This window comes from Trichoderma gamsii (genome assembly GCF_001481775.2).
Source record: "Trichoderma gamsii strain T6085 chromosome Unknown Scaffold_17.2, whole genome shotgun sequence".
Lineage (NCBI taxonomy): Eukaryota > Fungi > Ascomycota > Sordariomycetes > Hypocreales > Hypocreaceae > Trichoderma > Trichoderma gamsii.
In genome coordinates, this window is record NW_020171354.1 from 202,603 (window position 1) to 220,570 (window position 17,968).

At 50.8% G+C, this 17,968-nt stretch overlaps 7 protein-coding genes across 7 annotated transcripts; 4 read left to right on the forward strand and 3 right to left on the reverse strand.

The window, feature by feature from the left end:
• Nucleotides 1-691: 691 nt before the first annotated feature.
• TGAM01_v205473 (helix-loop-helix DNA-binding domain-containing protein) lies at nt 692-2,322 on the forward strand (the record flags this gene model as incomplete). The annotated part of the gene is made up of 3 exons (XM_018802788.1): nt 692-1,137; nt 1,221-2,067; nt 2,134-2,322. The coding sequence occupies 3 exons, from the start codon at nt 692-694 to the stop codon at nt 2,320-2,322; spliced, it is 1,482 nt and encodes a 493-aa protein (XP_018663905.1).
• A 1,241-nt stretch (nt 2,323-3,563) lies between these two features.
• On the reverse strand, nt 3,564-5,209 carry TGAM01_v205474 (xaa-Pro aminopeptidase; the record flags this gene model as incomplete). The annotated part of the gene is made up of 2 exons (XM_018802789.1): nt 3,564-4,831; nt 4,987-5,209. The coding sequence occupies 2 exons, from the start codon at nt 5,207-5,209 to the stop codon at nt 3,564-3,566; spliced, it is 1,491 nt and encodes a 496-aa protein (XP_018663906.1).
• Nucleotides 5,210-6,667: 1,458 nt separating this feature from the next.
• Nucleotides 6,668-8,764, forward strand: TGAM01_v205475 (hypothetical protein; the record flags this gene model as incomplete). Its single annotated transcript, XM_018802790.1, has 3 exons — nt 6,668-7,183; nt 7,261-8,568; nt 8,627-8,764. The coding sequence occupies 3 exons, from the start codon at nt 6,668-6,670 to the stop codon at nt 8,762-8,764; spliced, it is 1,962 nt and encodes a 653-aa protein (XP_018663907.1).
• Nucleotides 8,765-10,029: 1,265 nt separating this feature from the next.
• TGAM01_v205476 (autophagy-like protein 12) lies at nt 10,030-10,618 on the forward strand (the record flags this gene model as incomplete). Its single annotated transcript, XM_018802791.1, has 2 exons — nt 10,030-10,476; nt 10,556-10,618. 2 exons carry the CDS (start codon nt 10,030-10,032, stop codon nt 10,616-10,618), a joined length of 510 nt encoding a protein of 169 aa, XP_018663908.1.
• A 275-nt stretch (nt 10,619-10,893) lies between these two features.
• TGAM01_v205477 (ketopantoate hydroxymethyltransferase) lies at nt 10,894-12,032 on the reverse strand (the record flags this gene model as incomplete). The annotated part of the gene is made up of 2 exons (XM_018802792.1): nt 10,894-11,505; nt 11,565-12,032. The coding sequence occupies 2 exons, from the start codon at nt 12,030-12,032 to the stop codon at nt 10,894-10,896; spliced, it is 1,080 nt and encodes a 359-aa protein (XP_018663909.1).
• Nucleotides 12,033-14,212: 2,180 nt separating this feature from the next.
• Nucleotides 14,213-15,471, forward strand: TGAM01_v205478 (ubiquitin-conjugating enzyme; the record flags this gene model as incomplete). The annotated part of the gene is made up of 6 exons (XM_024549649.1): nt 14,213-14,245; nt 14,326-14,333; nt 14,408-14,502; nt 14,838-14,952; nt 15,067-15,248; nt 15,332-15,471. The coding sequence occupies 6 exons, from the start codon at nt 14,213-14,215 to the stop codon at nt 15,469-15,471; spliced, it is 573 nt and encodes a 190-aa protein (XP_024405598.1).
• A 763-nt stretch (nt 15,472-16,234) lies between these two features.
• TGAM01_v205479 (hypothetical protein) lies at nt 16,235-17,347 on the reverse strand (the record flags this gene model as incomplete). Its single annotated transcript, XM_018802794.2, has 1 exon — nt 16,235-17,347. One exon carries the CDS (start codon nt 17,345-17,347, stop codon nt 16,235-16,237), a length of 1,113 nt encoding a protein of 370 aa, XP_018663911.2.
• Between the last annotated feature and the right edge of the window lie 621 nt (nt 17,348-17,968).

Genomic DNA, 17,968 nt, shown 5'->3' on the forward strand with positions numbered 1-17,968 from the left:
CGGAGCTGGGCTGGGGACTGGAGGGTACCTTGATGTAATGCCATGCTGAAACTTGCCGACCCCGTATATTACCATTGCTATGCCTGCTCTGAAGCTCTGCGCACGGCACGGGGGCCCTTTTGCACGTCGTCGACCTAAATCCGCATCAAATCCATATCAATCTCCCTGGCTTGCTTGTACATCTACGGATGCCACGCCTGTGCTCCTAACCTTTGCTCGCCATATACTCAACTCATACTCTCTACCTCTACCACTACTATTACTTTGCATAGGTATTACTTTGCATAGGTACTACTACCTATCTGTCCATTTTCCATTGTCTGCTGCATCCCGCGGAGCTGTGCTCGTCGTCGACCTCTTCTATCCCGGTCCGAGCCATCATTCACCAGCGCCCCCTTGAGTTCGGCCTCCAGGTACCGAGCGCCACCACGAAGCAGGCCTTCTGATATTACTTCTACTTGGACAAGTTACTGTTCAGCCCTTCTCCCACGCCGTGACCCCCTCCATCCATCCATCGCAACCAGATTTCTGCAGCGGCTGCACGGCGCAAGTGCCTGATAACTGACGCCGCACGCCGTGCCGATCTGCGGCTGCCATTGGCCTCTCGGCGCGCATCTCTCACGCCACTTGTAGGGTTCCATTGATCCCAGCAGTTCGTTAGAGTCTGTTGCATCCGGCCGTTGCGCTGGGCATGGAACAGGCCCTCGACTATACTTCGCATCCCAGCCGCCGCGTCCTCAGTCTGCCGGAACGACACCTCAGCTCCTCAACCTCAGTCCAGCCATCGCCTCCACAGAACCCGACCATGGACATGTTTAACTTCTCAACCGCAGCCTCGTCCTCGGCAATACCTTCATATGCCCCGGTGGCCAGCAGCAGTGCCGCCAACAGCGGCCGCAACTTGGGCGACATGACCTTCTCCCAGCTAGCGTCGCAGTATGGCAATCGCAATCATCCCCTGCAGTCGATCATCTCTCAGGGCAAAGAGTCTCATGAGTCCAAAAGGATAAAGGTCGAGTCGCCGCACTCAGCCTTGGACTCGATCGACTCGTGGCTCCAGTTTGACGAGGAGGCCGATAAGTTCGGTAGCTTTGAGATTGACTTTTCCAAGCAATACAACCTGGCCAACCAGCCAAGGTGAGTCGGCACAAAGCGCCAGCTCTGCTTTACTTTATGAGAATTTCTCCTGACAAATTTCTCTTTTCTTGTACGAAATCAAGGCCGTCCACAAATATGACACCTGGTCTGGGCAGTGGCCTTTATGCCAATCCCACCAACCAGTTCAGAGAAGAAGACTTCCTCGATGATAGCGCCTTTGACCATTCTCTATCCGAGGATGATGACTTGTTTGATACGATGAATCTCAATGACCAGCTGCCCAAGATTGAGACGCAGCCCTCGACCGAAGCCCAATCATCCAGGAGTCTGTACTCCACACCATCAATGGGCTGGGAGAAGCCCCAGACGGTAATTCACCCGAGCGCTGTTTCCATGGCGGAAGAGATTCCTAGACGCATGGGCAACGATGTGTGGGATGCCATGCCCCAAGCTGCTGCCAACTTTAACCTCACTTTAGACGAGCGCCGCCGGCTTCTCGAAATTGCCATGGGCTCCAGCCGGATGTCCGCCTTTATCTCTCCTAATCGATTCAACACGGGATTTGGAGCTTCTTCGATGCAGCCCAGCATGAGTCAGGATTTCGGCGGCTTTGGCTTTGGCCCGAAACAGGGCATGAGCAACTTGGGAATGTTCCAGAGAAACAATTCTACCGACACCACAGCCTCTGGCATCTCCCAACCCAACCGGGAGCTAAGACACAAGCACTCCAAGCACGACACGCCACCCAAGATGGTACCCGCGAAACGGCCAAGCGTCCATTCGGAAAGCAGCAGCGTGAGCAAAGAAAAGGCAAAGTCTGCTGATCGCATTGCGCATAACGACGTTGAGCGGAAATATCGGACCAATCTCAAGGACAAAATCACTGAGCTGCGCAATGCGGTACCAGCGCTGCACCAGGTGGCCGAAGGAGAACCTGAAAGCGCATCAGGGGCTTCAAAAGTCAGCAAGGTAAGTAGTGTTTGCGATACTTTTGTCTTGATGAAAATGGTTTTGCTTACTCTTTTTAATTTACAGGGCACTGTACTCACAAAGGCAACGGAATACATCCACCAACTAGAACAACGCAACAAAGACATCATGTCGGAGCACAAGCAGCTCGCACGGAGGCTCCAAGCATTCGAAGCACTCCTCAACGATTCTATGAGAGTCGACATCATGCCCAGTCACAGCATGGCACTCTTTGACCCGAGAGGATTCTGTTGAATCATTTGTATCATTATCATACGTTTTTTATTACACATCGATTCGAGTACGATTGCATGAAAACAAAAAGATACACAACTGTCTATTTGCGGAAAAGTTTTTACAACAAACTTTTCCCTGGCGGGGCATTTCAATTTTTATTTGATTGTGTTTTTATATTCTCTTTCTCTGTTTTTAACTATTCTGCTTCAACCGCCGCCATTTACAACTACTACATACCTCTCTACTTTCCGGCGTTATAACACTATCCTTTTTTACAAAACGTGGCATGAAGATCTTCAGACAAAGGGTGTATATATAACTTGGCATTGGTGGTCTCTGTGAAAGTCTACTTGTTCATATGGGAAATTCGGGAAAGGGGAAGGGAAGGAGGAGGAAAACTGATTAAAGGCAATGTGGGTCTGGGAAAGGGTCAGGCGAGGCATATTACTTTGTTTTTTACGAAAAAGACATTTTCTATTTGTGTGAAAGCAGCAGCAAAAAGACGACGAAGAAATTTTTTCCAGAGTTTGGGCAGCATTTTTGGGCAAAATGACGGTGTGACAAGGGGCAAAAAGCAGAAGAGACTAAGAAGGATAAATTAATGCATGAAGAAGCAAAGATTTGGCGGCAAACCATGACCAAAAAGAAAGAAAAGGCTACTCAGAGAAAAGAAAAAAAGGAGCGGCTGGCTGGCTTTTCGTGAACACCAGAAAAAAAGACCAATGGAGCATATCTCCGGAGGCGTCTTTTTGCCTTGATTTGAATTTGAACAGGTTACATTTGTCCCACTTTTTGGCTTCTAAAGCACTTGTTCTTATAAACAAGAAGAAGAAAAATCGAATAACTCGCCACTCTTCGGAATGGTAAATCGGTACTTCGGGAGACGCGATTAGAAAATGATACCCTGGGCATACGGAACATGTATGTTCATGTATGTAGTATGCAGGAGAGGAGAGGGGCCAAATAAGAAAGGGAGGGCCTAGATGCGATGCTACTGCGCACTTACATGCGTTTAATATATGTGAGATGCATTAGTTCGATGTTCCATTTTTATTCTCTCTCTTCTTTTTGCCTTTTTGGCATTGAATGGAAGGGTAAAAGGAGAAAAGGAAGTTGCCGTAGGCACCATGCAAGGTATCAGTTGTTTGCATGAATTGTATGCAGAAGCTAAGTAATCCCTATGTTATATGAAAAAGGGGGGGGAGAAGGGGAATAACAGAAAACAAAAGGCTTGTACGGGTACATTTTCAATATTATGTTCAGTCTCGTAACGCTTCAATATCCGCAACCTCCTTGACGGCCTCGGTGGTGAGAATATATGGCGCATCCTCATCTACACAAATACTATCTTCGATGCGGATGCCCATGCCCCTGAAATGGGCCGGCCACCGCTCGTCGTCCGGAACGTAGACGCCCGGCTCGACGGTAACGCAGTGGCCCCTCCGCAGTATCTCCCTCCTGCTGTACCCTGGGCAATCATGCACGTCCAGGCCAATGTAGTGTCCCACATGGTGGGGGAACAGCTGGTCAATGTTGCCCGTGGTCAGGTTGCTGAAGCCGATGCTCTTGAGCTGGTCGACTAGGCCGCGGGCCGTGATGCCGTGGATGTCCTCGAGCGAGAGCCGGGCGGACTCGCGGCAGAGAGAGACGCTGGTGCGCTGCACCTTGAGCACGGCTTCGTAGAGGTCGCGCTGGGCTGGGGTGAATTTGCCCGAGGCGGGCCACGTCCGCGAAATGTCGGTGATGTATGTGCCGTACTGGCCGCCGGCGTCGACGAGAATGAGCTCGTTGTTGTTGAAGACGTTATTGTTCACGGTGTAGTGGATGCAGTTGGCGCGGGGGCCGCCGGCCACGACGGGGATGTAGGCCGGGCCATCACAGCCATTGATGGTGAATTCATAGTCGAGGAAGGCGTGTAGGTCCTTTTCCTTGATCCAGGATCGCCGCATGGCGTTTGTGATGGCGCGGCCGGAGATTTGGCCGGCCAGGCGCATGTTGGTCACTTCTGCTGGGCTCTTGATGACGCGGAGCTTGTTCATGACGGGATACAGGGGCGTCTTGGCAGGGCCGTTGCTGCCGGTGATGAAGCGCCAGAGCGAGTTGTTGGACGCCTTGGCGGACTCGACGTCGGTGTAGATGAGCTTGGCCGAGTCGAGCAGCCTGGGCAGCACCGAGTCGATGCGGTCCATGGACCAGGCCTCGTCTACGTTCCACACGTCCTGGGCGGCCTGGACGCCGTTGCGATAGCCGGACCATTGCTCTTCTCGTGGGTTCTTCGCCTTGACGAACATGTGGAAGAGGTAGTCGCCCCATTTGGGTCCGGTCTTCTCAATGATGGCCATGGCATCTGGCTCGTCCCATCCTGTCAGGTAGAGGAAGTTGGTTTCCTGCCGGTAAGGGTGGAAGACGGCGCCGGATTTGTACTGAAGAGATGCGGCGTGGAGGACAGCGACGCCGCCTTCTGACATGGCGTCGGCGAGAGCAGCCCGACGGTCGGCATATTCCTGGGCGCTGATGCCGGGAGTTACTGGTGTAGTTGTTCAGTTAGCGAGATGTTTTCTTATTATTTTCAATATGTATTTCAAGTTGGTATATTATGGCTCATTGTTCTCTTCATCATGTGTGAATGCTATAAGAGCTGATGACATCAAATGAGAGTGACAATGAAAAGGGTAAACTCACACTCGCCAGCCTTGAGGATGTGGGGGTGTGTCTCATGGACGGGTTGCCCAAACTGAACATTGGCCGCTGATACTACAGAGCCGTAGCTCCGCCGAGGCCGCGAGACATCATCACGATGCGGTCTTTGATAGGCGGTTTGTGTGATGCCGCAGCGCTGTTGCAAGGGCAGCACTTTCCGGGGTGGTTGGGCGAGGCTCCGGAATGATGGCCTGGGGAGCTTCATTTTATAGACGCAGGATAATTTATCAAGGAATTGAGAGACGGGCTCATGGTCGATCTCCACTGGACGCCTCTACCTCTTTTTTTTTTTTTTTTTTTGCGGGCGGTATACTCCACTTTGCGCTTCTGGTATGTGTTTTCACTTGATACGCGGAAAGTGAGGCTTGCTCAGCTCTCCGCGTATTGGGGAATGAGAAGTTAATGATGATTGATGGAGAAGATGTAGGAATAGGGAGAGGCCGGCCGGCTGCTACGAGTCAATTGCTAGATGCTGGTCGTGATGGAGTTGAGCGAGAGGCTTGCCTCAATCATGTAAGCAATTGAGGCGGTTTATACCTGTATGTGGCTGGTGTGGCGGAAGAACAGCGAATAAATGGCTTGGACAGCCGCTGCCGCAACCATGTGCACACACCAAAGAGCGCGTCTTGCAGTACTAATTACCGCTGTTGCTGGGCACTAACACCAAGTGGTGCTACAGCGGTGATATTTTCCTCGTGGTTGCCCCGCCTTGTGGCCGCGTCTTGTTTACAGCAAAAAAAGAGCTTTTGGGTGCTTTGTAAATGTTATTTGGTTTGAATTGATGAAATTTGATTGATTCTTCCTCACACTCACGCGTAGATTATCTGCACCTTTAATTAAAAATGACTCTAGCCCTTGCAGGGAGAGCTACTATTGTGCTGCCTTCTTCAGCTATCCCTTTGGCAATGAGACAGCATGTAGATTTTTTTTTTGTTTTTATCTGTTAATGGAGCTGGTGGCTGACGCTAAAGCCTAAAGAGGGCCGTGTGTATGGGGAAAGGTGTTTTATATGCAATTAGACCTCTATTTGATCACAGAGCTCATCCACAGCCCAACAGCGAAATGCAATCAAAAATATGTGTATTTATACATGCTCAATGCATGCTTCTCAATCAGTTAATTCTGCAACTGCTTTTTCATCATCAAGGCCATCACTGTCTTCGGGTTTTTGATCATAGCAGCCCCGTCCTGGAGCTACCCTATTGCTGTCCAATTCATGCTAAAATGGCCGTTGCTGGTGCGCCGGGCGGGCCCGTGCATGTTTTTGGCAGGGAGGCCAAACCGGGCATAGCGCTGTTGTGCCAAGCGCGAAGGCTCCATCAACACCCTCCCAAAGCACGCCTCATTGAATTCTTCCTGCACACGCAAAACCACCGTTTCTTTGTCCTCCCCAAAAAGGCCCTCGCAGCCTTCTCGACAAGCTCTCCAGGCCGCCGGCTCTGCTCCCCAAAGGCGTCTCTGGATCTTCAATGTCGGCGTAGCATCCTTTAGCCACCCTCCGCCGCGCCTTTTTCCTCCGAGACGTGCTCCGTCCCTGCCCGTCGCGTGCTCGTAACCTCACCCGCCATCTGTCCCCCAGCCCCTCCTCATCGGAGCTGTTTTTCGCCGCGGCTCGAGCACTTATACCCGGGCATGTTGGTTTTGGGGCACGCAGCTCGCGTACATGGCCACCGTTTCCGTTTCTCTGTCCGCATCTTCCAAGGCGTCTGCCCCCGCGGCCATGTCCTCTAAGCGAGCTCCTCTCGCCAGCAATCCCAATGTCGCCAACTCGCCGCTTCGCGCACCGTCAATCTTGGCTGGTTACGCCAAGTCGAAGCGTTCCTTTGCCACGGTCCAGCGCGAGGAGCCGTACGGACAGCCTCCGCCGGTGAAGAAGCAGATTCTCGAAAATGGTGCCCAACGTGCCGTACGATCGCCGTCGAAGCCAGCGGCTCGCGCACCGACACACATTGTTGTCCCCCGCAACCCGAGTGCTGTCCCGCGACCCGTTGCTCGAGATCGATCGACTAGACCGGCTACGACTACTTCGACCGCGAGAGCTTCACAAGCCGTTGACACGGAAAAAGAGCTGTGGAAGAAGCACCACCGGGCCAAGTTCCCAAAAATGGTCTTTTACTTTGAAAGCATCCCGGATGATGTGCGAGCAAAGCTGACCAAGAGGGTCACATACCTTGGTGCTGTATGCTACTACCCTGTTTTACCTTGAATCTCCCCTAATTGGCAATGTGACGCTAATTCTTGAACCAAAACAAACAGAGACAAGAGCCTTTCTTCTCAATTGACGTTACCCATGTCGTCACGAGTCGAGCGATCCCACCCGAGAAGCCAGAGACTGGAGATGGAGATGCCGCTGCTGAGACTGAGGCAACGGAAGAGCAGGAGCCTGAGGAACAGCCCCAAACAATCAACCCGTCTCTCCTTGACAGGAACACTGCTGCCAGGCGGAGACTGCTTTACGATTTTCGCCAGGCTTCATCTTCCAAGCTGGACGGCCTCGTGAAAAATAACAAGACGACTCGCAACAATGATGTCTTACACAAGGCACGCGAGATGGGAAAAAAAATTTGGTCTCTGGATAAGTTTCAGAGCATGCTGGCTGTGCTTCTTGAATCAGAAACCCAAAGCTACAGCTCTCGGTCTGCGAGCATGAGAAACCACTACGGCAACAAGGGCTCTCATGAACCCAATTTGTACCAGCTTCTTCACAACGAACGCATCAATGGACCATCTGATCGTGACCCGACTGTCAACACCAGAGAGTTGACTTATTTCAAGGGCCCATATGTCTATATCTGGGATATGGACGAGAAGCAGAAGCCCATCATGGTTCGCGAGTACCCCAAGGTTGCGAATAAAGCCGATGGCGAGTGGCCTCAGTTTCGCAGCGTCGGCAATGGTCGCTGCCCTTTTGTCGAGGAAGTAGATACCACTGAAAGAGATCAGCGAAAGGCACGAGAGCGTGAAAAGGCGTATCAGGCCAAGAAGGAAGAATCTGTCCAGATTCTCAAGGCCCCCGAAGTCCCTCCCATGAAGCCTGTGACTGGGAAACGCACCTTGACACAGATGGAAGATGATCATAGCCGGGTTCGTGCTAGTATGTCAATGGAAAAGTTCCAGCCGATCAAGGTCACCTTCTCCAGGCAGCCCGTAGCTTTTACCAGCCGAGCCGAGGCTGGCCGTATGTTTGCGGGAGAGCCTGTGGCCTCTGGTATCCAGAATACCATTACATCTGCAATTCGTTCCCAGATGATCTCATCAACATCTGGCATTAACGGCTCAAAGGCCGGAACCAGCAAAGAGGTCCATGGGCTGCAGAGGAAGGTCTTGCAGATGGCGAACCCGACTTCGTACGATGCCAGCTCGCGCCGGCCTGCGGAAGTCGCTGCCGACGTCGCATCTAGCCGTTCGACGCTGACTCGAACCACCTCCAAGACCATCCCAGCCCAGGACGATGATGGTCAAAAGGTGGAAAAGAAGGCACCCGCTCAGCGCTTGAAGAGCAAGAAAGACCTGAAACCGGGCTACTGCGAGAATTGCCAAGACAAATTCAATGACTTTGACGAGGTAAGAATTCATAAATCTCTGATTTATCTAACCAACTGACTAACCAAACCTTTAATAGCACATCTTGTCCCGCAAACACCGAAAATTCGCGGAAAATGAGGATAACTGGGTCGAACTGGATGCCCTTCTTACACAGCTGAAGCGCATGCCAAAGTTCTCATCTGCTGTTTCCGATGACGAAGGAGGAGAGTGGTAACAGCAATGGTGTTTCCTTCTCGATTTCAGCTTGTCTCGATTGAGACCTCATGATGCGACGCTTTGAACTTTTGATTTTGTTTTTCTCTTTCAATTGCACGGATCATAGCATTCGTTATGCTAACTTGTCGACACTTTACCAAAGGAAAAAAAAAACAATGATCTTTGGCCACTACAACCACCAACTACATCCTGGGACTCTGGCCCATGGGAGCCAAGTACCAGGCCTTGATTTTTTCTTTGCATCTCAATCAGATTTGCGCGGCATAGCGCAGAAGGCAGTTGTGTCAATACGCACTGACTTGAGCTATACTTTTTTCTTTCTTGTTCTTTTTGACTCTCTTTTCATCGTTGTTTATTTTATTTGTCTCTTTCGGCTATGACGAAACGAAACGACTTGTTACTTTTTGGCATCCCGCCGGCATGGTTTGGTATTTTCGAACCCGCATACATAGCAGGAGGCGTTATTTTCACGCTCGGTTTTTTCTTCTTTTGACAGATGGATGGCCTTATTGCTTGGTGGCCGAGTGGATGCTACGATAGAGGAGGAGGTGAATGTGGTCGGGGCTCTCTGATAGAACGACTTGGAATGGTTTTGCGGACTGACGTAGGATTGGCACTAATGAATGGATTGAGCCGAGGCGTCTTGCGAAGCTTTTGACTGGAGGCGAAGGAGAGAGGGGAGACTTGATGGCATAGTTGAGCAGAACTTGCCATCAAGGGAGGTTGACTGATGATAAGGGACATTCTGGGGTGTATGTTATAAAAATTCATGCATATTGTAGCTGGCATGTTACAATTCAAGGAAGTGTATAAGCAAAGAGTCCGGAGGCGTCGATTTGCACGGGCCGGACCGGTATTTATGACTTGGGATAGCATTTTCACGATAGATATGCAGGTAGTAGTAACAACAGAATTCAAAATAAAACACACATTACTGTGAACTTGACTGAGTTGTTGCTGAATCTTATTTGCGCACGTGTATTCATTGGTGATATGTGTAAGACCACAGTGCGATGTTGCTGTGGACAGGGCGAGTCAGGTAAATATGCACTGTATTATGCACTGTAACAGGGAAGGCAGCTGCGTATGAGCTGCAGGCTGCAAGGCTCACCTTCAACGCCAGCTTTCATCTCACATCTGCCATCACCCACCTCGTAGATAGATGCGGATGCAGCTTTGTTACCTCACTTTCGTTTGTGCAAACGGCCATACACCTCCATCAACATAGAAAATAGGCCGGAATAAATCGCATTTCTCTCAGCCATGGACCCCTCCGACCTGCTCCTCTCCCCGCCATCGCATCCCGCCTCGCCCATGCCAGACGCAGACTCGGAGGACACCAATACCATCAACAACAATGACAACAGCAACAATACTAGCAACCGAGACAGCGGCGCGGCCTCGCCCGAGATCCCGCTCACGCTGAGCGCGTCGGTGGTGCTGGCCGACTTGCCGCGGGACGCCACGGCGGCGCTGGCCAGCGCGGGCGGGTTCCCGGCGATGAGCAAAGTGGTGGTCAAGTTCAAGGCCGTGGGGTCGGCGCCGGCGCTGCAGCAGGACGTGTGCAAGATTTCGGCGGCGCGCAAGTTTGAGGAGGTGGTGCGGTATTTGAGGCGGAAGCTGCGGTGTAAGGATACGGATAGTGTGTTTCTGTATGTGAATAGTGCGTTTGCGCCGTCCTTGGATGAGGTTGTGGGGAATCTGCACCAGGTGAGTTTGGCTGAGTATATGGGAGTTTTGCTTTATTATTCTATCAACAAGTTGGAAAAAGACTAATGATTGGAATCAGTGCTTCAAAAATTCTCATGATCAACTAGTTGTGGCCTATTCCATAACTCCAGCGTTTGGATGAGAAAATTAGAAAGCTGCTCCCTATTTACTGCTCAACAAGGTGGTATATCTGTCTTTTATATCATCATCGTCATTACCATCTCCTTTCCACTTCCCTCCGTTTCCCTTGGAGATACCATTATTAGAATCCTCTACTATGCCCACGCATATACATATACACATACGCAAGAACGCAATCTATATACTGGCTGAGCCAAAACAAATAAAGCAAAGAACGCCGCTGCTTTATGCTCTCAACTTACACCCCACTCTTCTCTCGTTACATTCTTCTTTTCCTTACAAGTCCTTTGCGGCTTTGGCAAATGACTCGAATTCTTCGGCAGGCATTGGGTAGGTATGCTCTGGAGCTGGGAACTGCTTGCTCTTGACCTCGTCCCGGTAAGCCACGACGGCTCTGGCAGATTCGCTCCAGATATCGCCATACTTTTTGACAAACTTGGGCATGAATCTGCCGGGAGGAAAATTGCCAGTCAGGTCGATCTGAACAAGCACCTGGCCGGAACAGCCATTGCCAGCGCCAATACCGATGGTGGGGATGGACAGTTTTTGGGTAATCAGGGTGGCAACTTCAGCGGGCACAGCCTCCAGAACAACAGCAAAGGCCCCGGCTGCTTGGACAGCGAGGGCGTCTTCCAAGATGCTCATGGCGCCTGCGGAGGTCTTGCCTTGAACACGGAATCCTCCGAGGGCATTTTGGCGCTGGGGCGTGAGACCAATGTGAGCAAGAACCGGGATGCCAGCGGTAGTGATCTTGCGAATGGTGGGAGCAAACTCCTTGCCGCCCTCGAGCTTGACGCTCTGTGCCTTGCCCTCCTTGACGAAGCGGATGGCAGTGGCTAGGGCTTGTTCAGGGGAGATTTCATAGGATCCCATGGGAAGGTCTCCGACCTATCAAGCTGTGTTAGTCTATAAGATATTGAAAGAGGAGAAAGCAATGAATAACTTACGGTAAAGGAACTCTTAGCAGCTCGTGCTACCGATCGACAATGCAGCAGCATGTCTTCCACCTCTACTTCGTTTGTGTCTTCCATGCCCAGTGCAACCATGGCCAGGCTGTCGCCCACCAGGACAATGTCCATGCCGTTCTGGTCGGCAACATAGGCGCTGGGGAAGTCATGCGCAGTAATCATGGCAATGGGCTCCCCCTTTTGGTACAGCGACTTGATGGTGCTCATGGTGACCTTTTTGCGAGGAGGCCCGGACTGAGTGCCCATGGGAGAGTGAGAGCTGTGTCTTTTTTGAAGGAATGATGATGCATTGTTGATGGCATTAGGAACATGAAGATTTGAAGAAGCGATGTAGGAACGTGTCAACGAAGATGAAGACGCAGCGACAGCGGATATGAGGCTGGAGTTGAGTCGCGTGCTGCGAGCGACCGCTGCACACGATCTGGCCGAGGCTCCGATCGGAAACATGACTTCTCCCAACTTGGAAATTTACGTGGTATTATGGGGATGCGGCGGGTTCTCTGCAGGTACTGCGCAGCGCCAATACGTATGTGATGAGTACTAGTGAGGTACCTAGAGATGAAGAGTGGGACAAGAAATGCAAAGATGGATGTAAAGAACTAGGTACGAAATGTAGATCAAGAAGATAAAAATATCTTGTGGTGACACACGATTGCTGGACAAGTCCTGAGAGGTGATGAAGATGAAGAAGAAGATGATGAAGTAGAATGAGAAAGAAAAGATGCAACGAGAGCGGACGAAGGCGCTTTTTTTAAAAGAAGCAATGAGGCATGCTAGGTTTTACGATGTAGATTTGAGTCTCTTGGAAATCCGGCCGGTCTCGTGTGTACTGGGCACTTTTCAGCATCCCTTATTTTTTAGTGCTACCGCTACGAGTACGGGCAAATGGGTGTAGGAAGCAGAAAAAGAGTACGAAAGCAGAAGAACCGAAACGCCCGACACGGGGGCCAATAATGGAAAGGGGGGGAGAATAGTGTGAAATGACTATTGAATCTAGGCAACAAATTAATTTATTCTTTGTTTCTTTTTTCTTTTTTCTTTTCTTTTTGTCGAGGGATTGTGTTTTAGTGCCCAAGATGGTAAGATGGCTCCTTGTCTGGCTAACTCGGCACGGTGCGAATGGGAATAGGAAGGCTTCAACATACATAGTATTTTACCGAGGCACACTTGGGGTTTGCTTTTTCTGAACTTTGCCGGACAGTGGCGGAATCCGCCGTTGCCGTGGAAGACGAGATAGGAGAGAGCCTTGTAGTAAGCCTTTTTTGTGATTTGAATAAACCCAAAAAATAAGACCCAAAGGATGAGGATGAGGATACGACGACGATGATGATGATGATGCTGATGATGGGGACTATGGGTCACGTTTCGAGAGACGTGAGAATTTGACTTACACGCACGGGGCACAGGGGGCGGCAAAGAAGACCAATACTGCGTTCTATTAGGTAGGCTATGGCCCTGGGAAAGGATCTGGCTTACATGGAGAAGCAACTTCCGTTGCTTCCACGCCGAGTTCTGCAAAAATGCCTGATTGAGTTTACGTGCGTGGGTGGTTTTCGGCTGGTTGCCCGATAAGGCTTTGTGGCTGCATTGGGACTTGGCTCTGACGTGGGACGTTGGTTAATGACGGCGGATGTATCAGCTCGTGACTGCGATGATTGACCCAAGGGCGTGTTGGTGCTTATTGTAGGGCTGTGATGTACGATTACATACATGCGCACAGCCACTCGGAGCATTGTTATATGTCGATTAATTATTCTAGAAAAGAGGCTGGAGCATGGAGAGATGGCACTGCTCTGTATGTAAATGATACATATTGCTACCATCGAGCATGAGCTGACATCCTGCATCAGTGCTAGATCACGCACTTACACATCCAGTACTGCGACCTGTTAAACCCGCGCCAGGCTGGTCTTGCAGAAACTCAGCTGACTCTTCGGAATTCCGCAACCAGTGAAAAAACCGCCCCGGATGGCGCAAACCATCCAATCCATGCTGCCCAACCCAACGGGGCAACGCTGGCCGTTTGCCGCTGCCAATGTCTCAGCTGGGGCTGGACGATCTCGGCACCAATCCGCTAAATCCTCGGCGCCCTCAGCGCTGCCGCAGGCCGCTGGACGCAAAATTGTTAGCGGTTAGCCAGCGGTCTCCCTCGTGACTCTTGCAGCTCGCGCCTAGAGCCTTAGCGAGCCTTAGCAGAGAGGGGCTGTTGGGAGAGTGACAAGATCGATAACGTTTGCGTCTGTCATCCCAAGCAACTCAGACCTGCTCTTTTGCACTGCATCACATACAACCACGACTTTTGGCCCTACCATCGACCGATCCGGCTTCTTCTTCTGTCCTTCTCTTGAAAAAATCGCTGCACAGACCATTTCTTCTTTGATCTACCATCCTCTCTATTTCTTTCTTCTTCTTGCGCCCTCTTCGTCTTCGACCGCCGAACCGAATCCGAACTTCCCCAATACTGGCTGCGAGCCCGCAACTGCGACGCTACTGCACGTCACCACGATCTCTGGCCACGCCCGGAGCCACACCCTCGAGAAGGCTCAGACACAATAAGCCTTATATCTCCACATATTTCCCAGTTCCTTTCCGCAGCCGCGGCACGAGTCCCTGGACAGCCGCCCATCATGAGCAGCCCACGCCGCCGGATTGAGACTGATGTAAGTCATGAGTCCGCGAGCCCTGCTTGGAGGAGTTTGGGGGCTAACCGACTGCTTGCTTCTGTTTTGGGGATTTCTAGGTCATGAAGTATGCTTCTTCCTCTGGAATAAACAAAACGCAATTTGCATTGCTCGGGGGTCGTCTGACTAACAATCTTGCAGGATGTACGAAACTGTCCTTCCGGCCGAGAACCTCCCCCCGGTGCCACCATTGCTGGCTAACATGGCTGTGAACCAGGTTGATGAGCGATTACGAAGTGACACTTGTCAATGATAACAGTAAGCAACGGCAGACATGATTTTCTCTCTTGTTACGAAGAGCTTGATCAGCAGTAATCAATTTGGGGAGCCTGGTTGCTAACTGACTCGTTGCAGTGTAAGCGTCATCCGACATATACGACACAGCCTCGTCCCCCTGCCTCGCACTGGCCGAAACGGGATCACAAACATTCCATTACTAACAAGGATCCTCATAGGCAAGAGTTTTTTGTCAGATTCAAAGGCCCAGCAGAGAGTGAGTTGGTTCCTGCGTTGCGCCGCCCAGAGGGCAAAGGAGGAGATCCGGATATATGTGACTAACACGATTCGGCAGCCCCATTCGAAGGAGGTCTGTGGAAGGTCCATGTCGAGCTGCCCGATACGTATCCGTACAAGTCTCCGAGCATTGGATTTGTTAACCGCATCTTCCACCCCAATATCGATGAGTTGTGAGTGTGCACCAATTGGGAGACTTTCCGCCTGCAAGGAAGCAGTGATTTGCGAAGCAAGGGGTTGGTTTTTTTACGTTCTCTGTTGCTGAGACCTTGGTGGCTTGAAAATAGGTCCGGTTCTGTGTGTTTGGATGTCATCAACCAGACATGGTCTCCGATGTTCGATATGATCAACATCTTCGAGGTCTTCCTGCCTCAGCTACTCCGATATCCTAACCCGACGGATCCGCTCAACGGGGAAGCAGCTGCCTTATTGATCAGGGAACCAAAGAGCTACGACGCCAAAGTTAAAGGTACGCATTTTCCAGAGGAGGATGTCAGGCTGGAATAAGAGGGTTATAGTATATATGGTATACTGACTTGGGGTCCTTTGCAGAGTATGTCCAGAAATATGCCAATAAGGATATGGTGGACGAAGCTGGTGCCGAGAGCGAGGATGAGGATGACATGTCCTCGGTGGCGAGTTTTGGTGACGACGACGACGATGAACCCGCCGGCCAAATGGACGACGTATAAGAACGATGGCATCCTTTCTTTTTCTCTCTATTTGTTGCAAGGGTGCGCACGAAGTTTGTCACCAACTATCGATTTAAACAAACCATAGCAGTTCAATCATAAATCACGGCGTCTCGCTTTGGGATTAAGCAGTCAACAGGCCAGCCGGGGCAACAGGAGTTTTTTTCTTGACATTGGCTTTCGTCTTCTTATTCGTCTCTTTTTTTTCTCAACTACACTGACATGGAGGAAATTACGCAAGCTTCCCACATCACCACTTCACATTTCGTCACCTTGGCGACTGCCTCTCTTTTAACTTTGCGATGCAAAAGGAGAGAAGGAGAGACTGTGAGGAGGGGGAGGGGGAGAGGCAGGCCCGGGGCGAGGAGAAGCCAGTTGAGAGACATTAGTATCCGCAGTTTGGGTCACATATGTGTTGAAGTTGGGCAATTGTAGGTGTTCATTGAATGGGAGGGGATGAATGGCCTTGGTTAAAGGCTCAGTATTGAGTGGATTGAGTCAAAAAAATAGTTGAATATGAAGTCTTTTAGAACGCGGAGTATGAGTGCTATGGAGTTATTTGAGTTTATGTTGATCAAAGTGAAGCCAGCAACTGAGCTGCTTCTATGAAAAGGGGTATCTTAGTATCTAAAAAAATGGAGAAGTCTAATTTATATCTATACACTCCCTTCTTCCCATGCTAATTGTGAATGCCATGCACCCGCACAGACAAAGACATCGGATAGAAGAAAATTGTGAAGATTAGAATTGCCCACTTGGATGTTCAATCAGAATCATACTCTACCAATCCCACGGTTGACACCGGCGCCAGCGCCGATACTGCCACTTTAGCCTCCGGCTCTTCAGCAAGTCTCTCATCCGCCTCAGCCTCGCCATCGATCCGCTTCCTTTTCTTGATACCGAGAGAGATTTTATTCGTAGCACTTCTGTCGCCGCCGAGAAAGGGGTCCTGTGCGGCTCGCGTGTTCGATATAAACTGTGCGACAAATGTCTCTTTCCTGCGGGATGCTTCCTTTTCGGCCTTTGTTCTTGTGTCTTTGAAACTCGAAGATGAATGATGTTGCTTTTTGGTTGTTGTTGATGTCGATTTTGTAACTGTACTCGCAAACAAAGGTTTCGATAACGCCTTGATGCCCCCATCGCCGTCTTTTCCTTGTCCCTTTTCGTCTCCTCCAAAATCCACCAGCGCAGCCCTCTTAGCATCATCCTCCCTCTCCGGTAGCAATTCTATCCCCAGCCCCATCCTATCCTTCAAATCCTCCGTCGCCGCCGCCGCTATCTCCCTCTCTTTCCTGCCCACGCGAAAGGCCCTTCTCAGCTTCTGATTCTGCGCATACGGATCATCCCAGTGCTTCTTCGACAAATCCGCCAAGTCATCAATCCGCTCCGTCGCCATCTTCAACCTCTCCCGATCGGCAATCGTCTTTTCCAGACTCGCAAACGCATTCTTCCTCAGCGCCTCCCTCTCCTCGTCCGTCATGATAACATTCTCTTCAGGCAAGACCTTATCCTCCCCCGTGTCGCGCTTCGTCGCTCCTTCGACGACAACATACGCCGTGTTCTTCGGATCGGTGCGCATCTCAATCCACCCGCCACACTCGACATGGCGGAAGCGAAAGCTCCAGATGGGCGTGGTGTAGTAGTTGCCCGCGCGCTTCTTCTCGGCGTTGAAGCGCACGCCCTGGCCGATGATTGTGGGCTTGGGGCAGTGCGCGCACCAGATGGGGAAGGGCATCTCAAAGCGCACGGTGAGGATGCCGTGGGAGGCGAGCTTGGAGGCGCGGTGGCCGAGAGGATGTTTGTGGTTGAGCTTGTTGCCGGAGGTGGTGCCTTCGAGGTCGGGGGGGACGTAGCGTCCCATGTTGAAGCCCTGCATGGTGGGCGAGTTTTTTTTTTTTTTTTTTTTTTTTTTTTTTTTTTTTTTTTTTTTTTTTTTTTTTTTTTTTTTGGTTTTTTTTTTTTTTTTTGTTTTTGGGAAAAANNNNCTTTGGGGGGGGGGGGGGGGGGGGGGGGGGGGGGGGGGGGGGGGGGGGGGGGGTGGGGGGGGGGGGGGGGGGGGGGGGGGGGGGGGTGAGGGGGGGGTGGTGGGGGGGGGGTGGGGGGGGGGTTTTTTTTTTTTTTTTTTTTTTTTTTTTTTTTTTTTTTTTTGTGTTTTGCTTCTCTATATGTTTACGGTTTGCTCGTTTATTCAGTTATTGGGAAAAGCGATGCTGGTGATGGTTTTCCTTGGAGGTTTGCTGGTGGAGATGGAAGAGACGAGGTTGGCTTTCACTGTGGGGTGGCTTGATGGGCGATACGTCACTCGGTCGCTAAAAGGACCCTGTAATAAGGCAGTGGGGCGCACCCTAGCGGATTTGGCGTGTAAGCCGCCCTGGTCTTGAAGAAGCTGGTGAGCATAGTTGTCGCAATAGAAGACTCAAAACTATTAGATACTCATCTTTTTATGTAAAGATGAATATAAAGATGAGGATAGTCTCAGACATGCAGTACATACTCA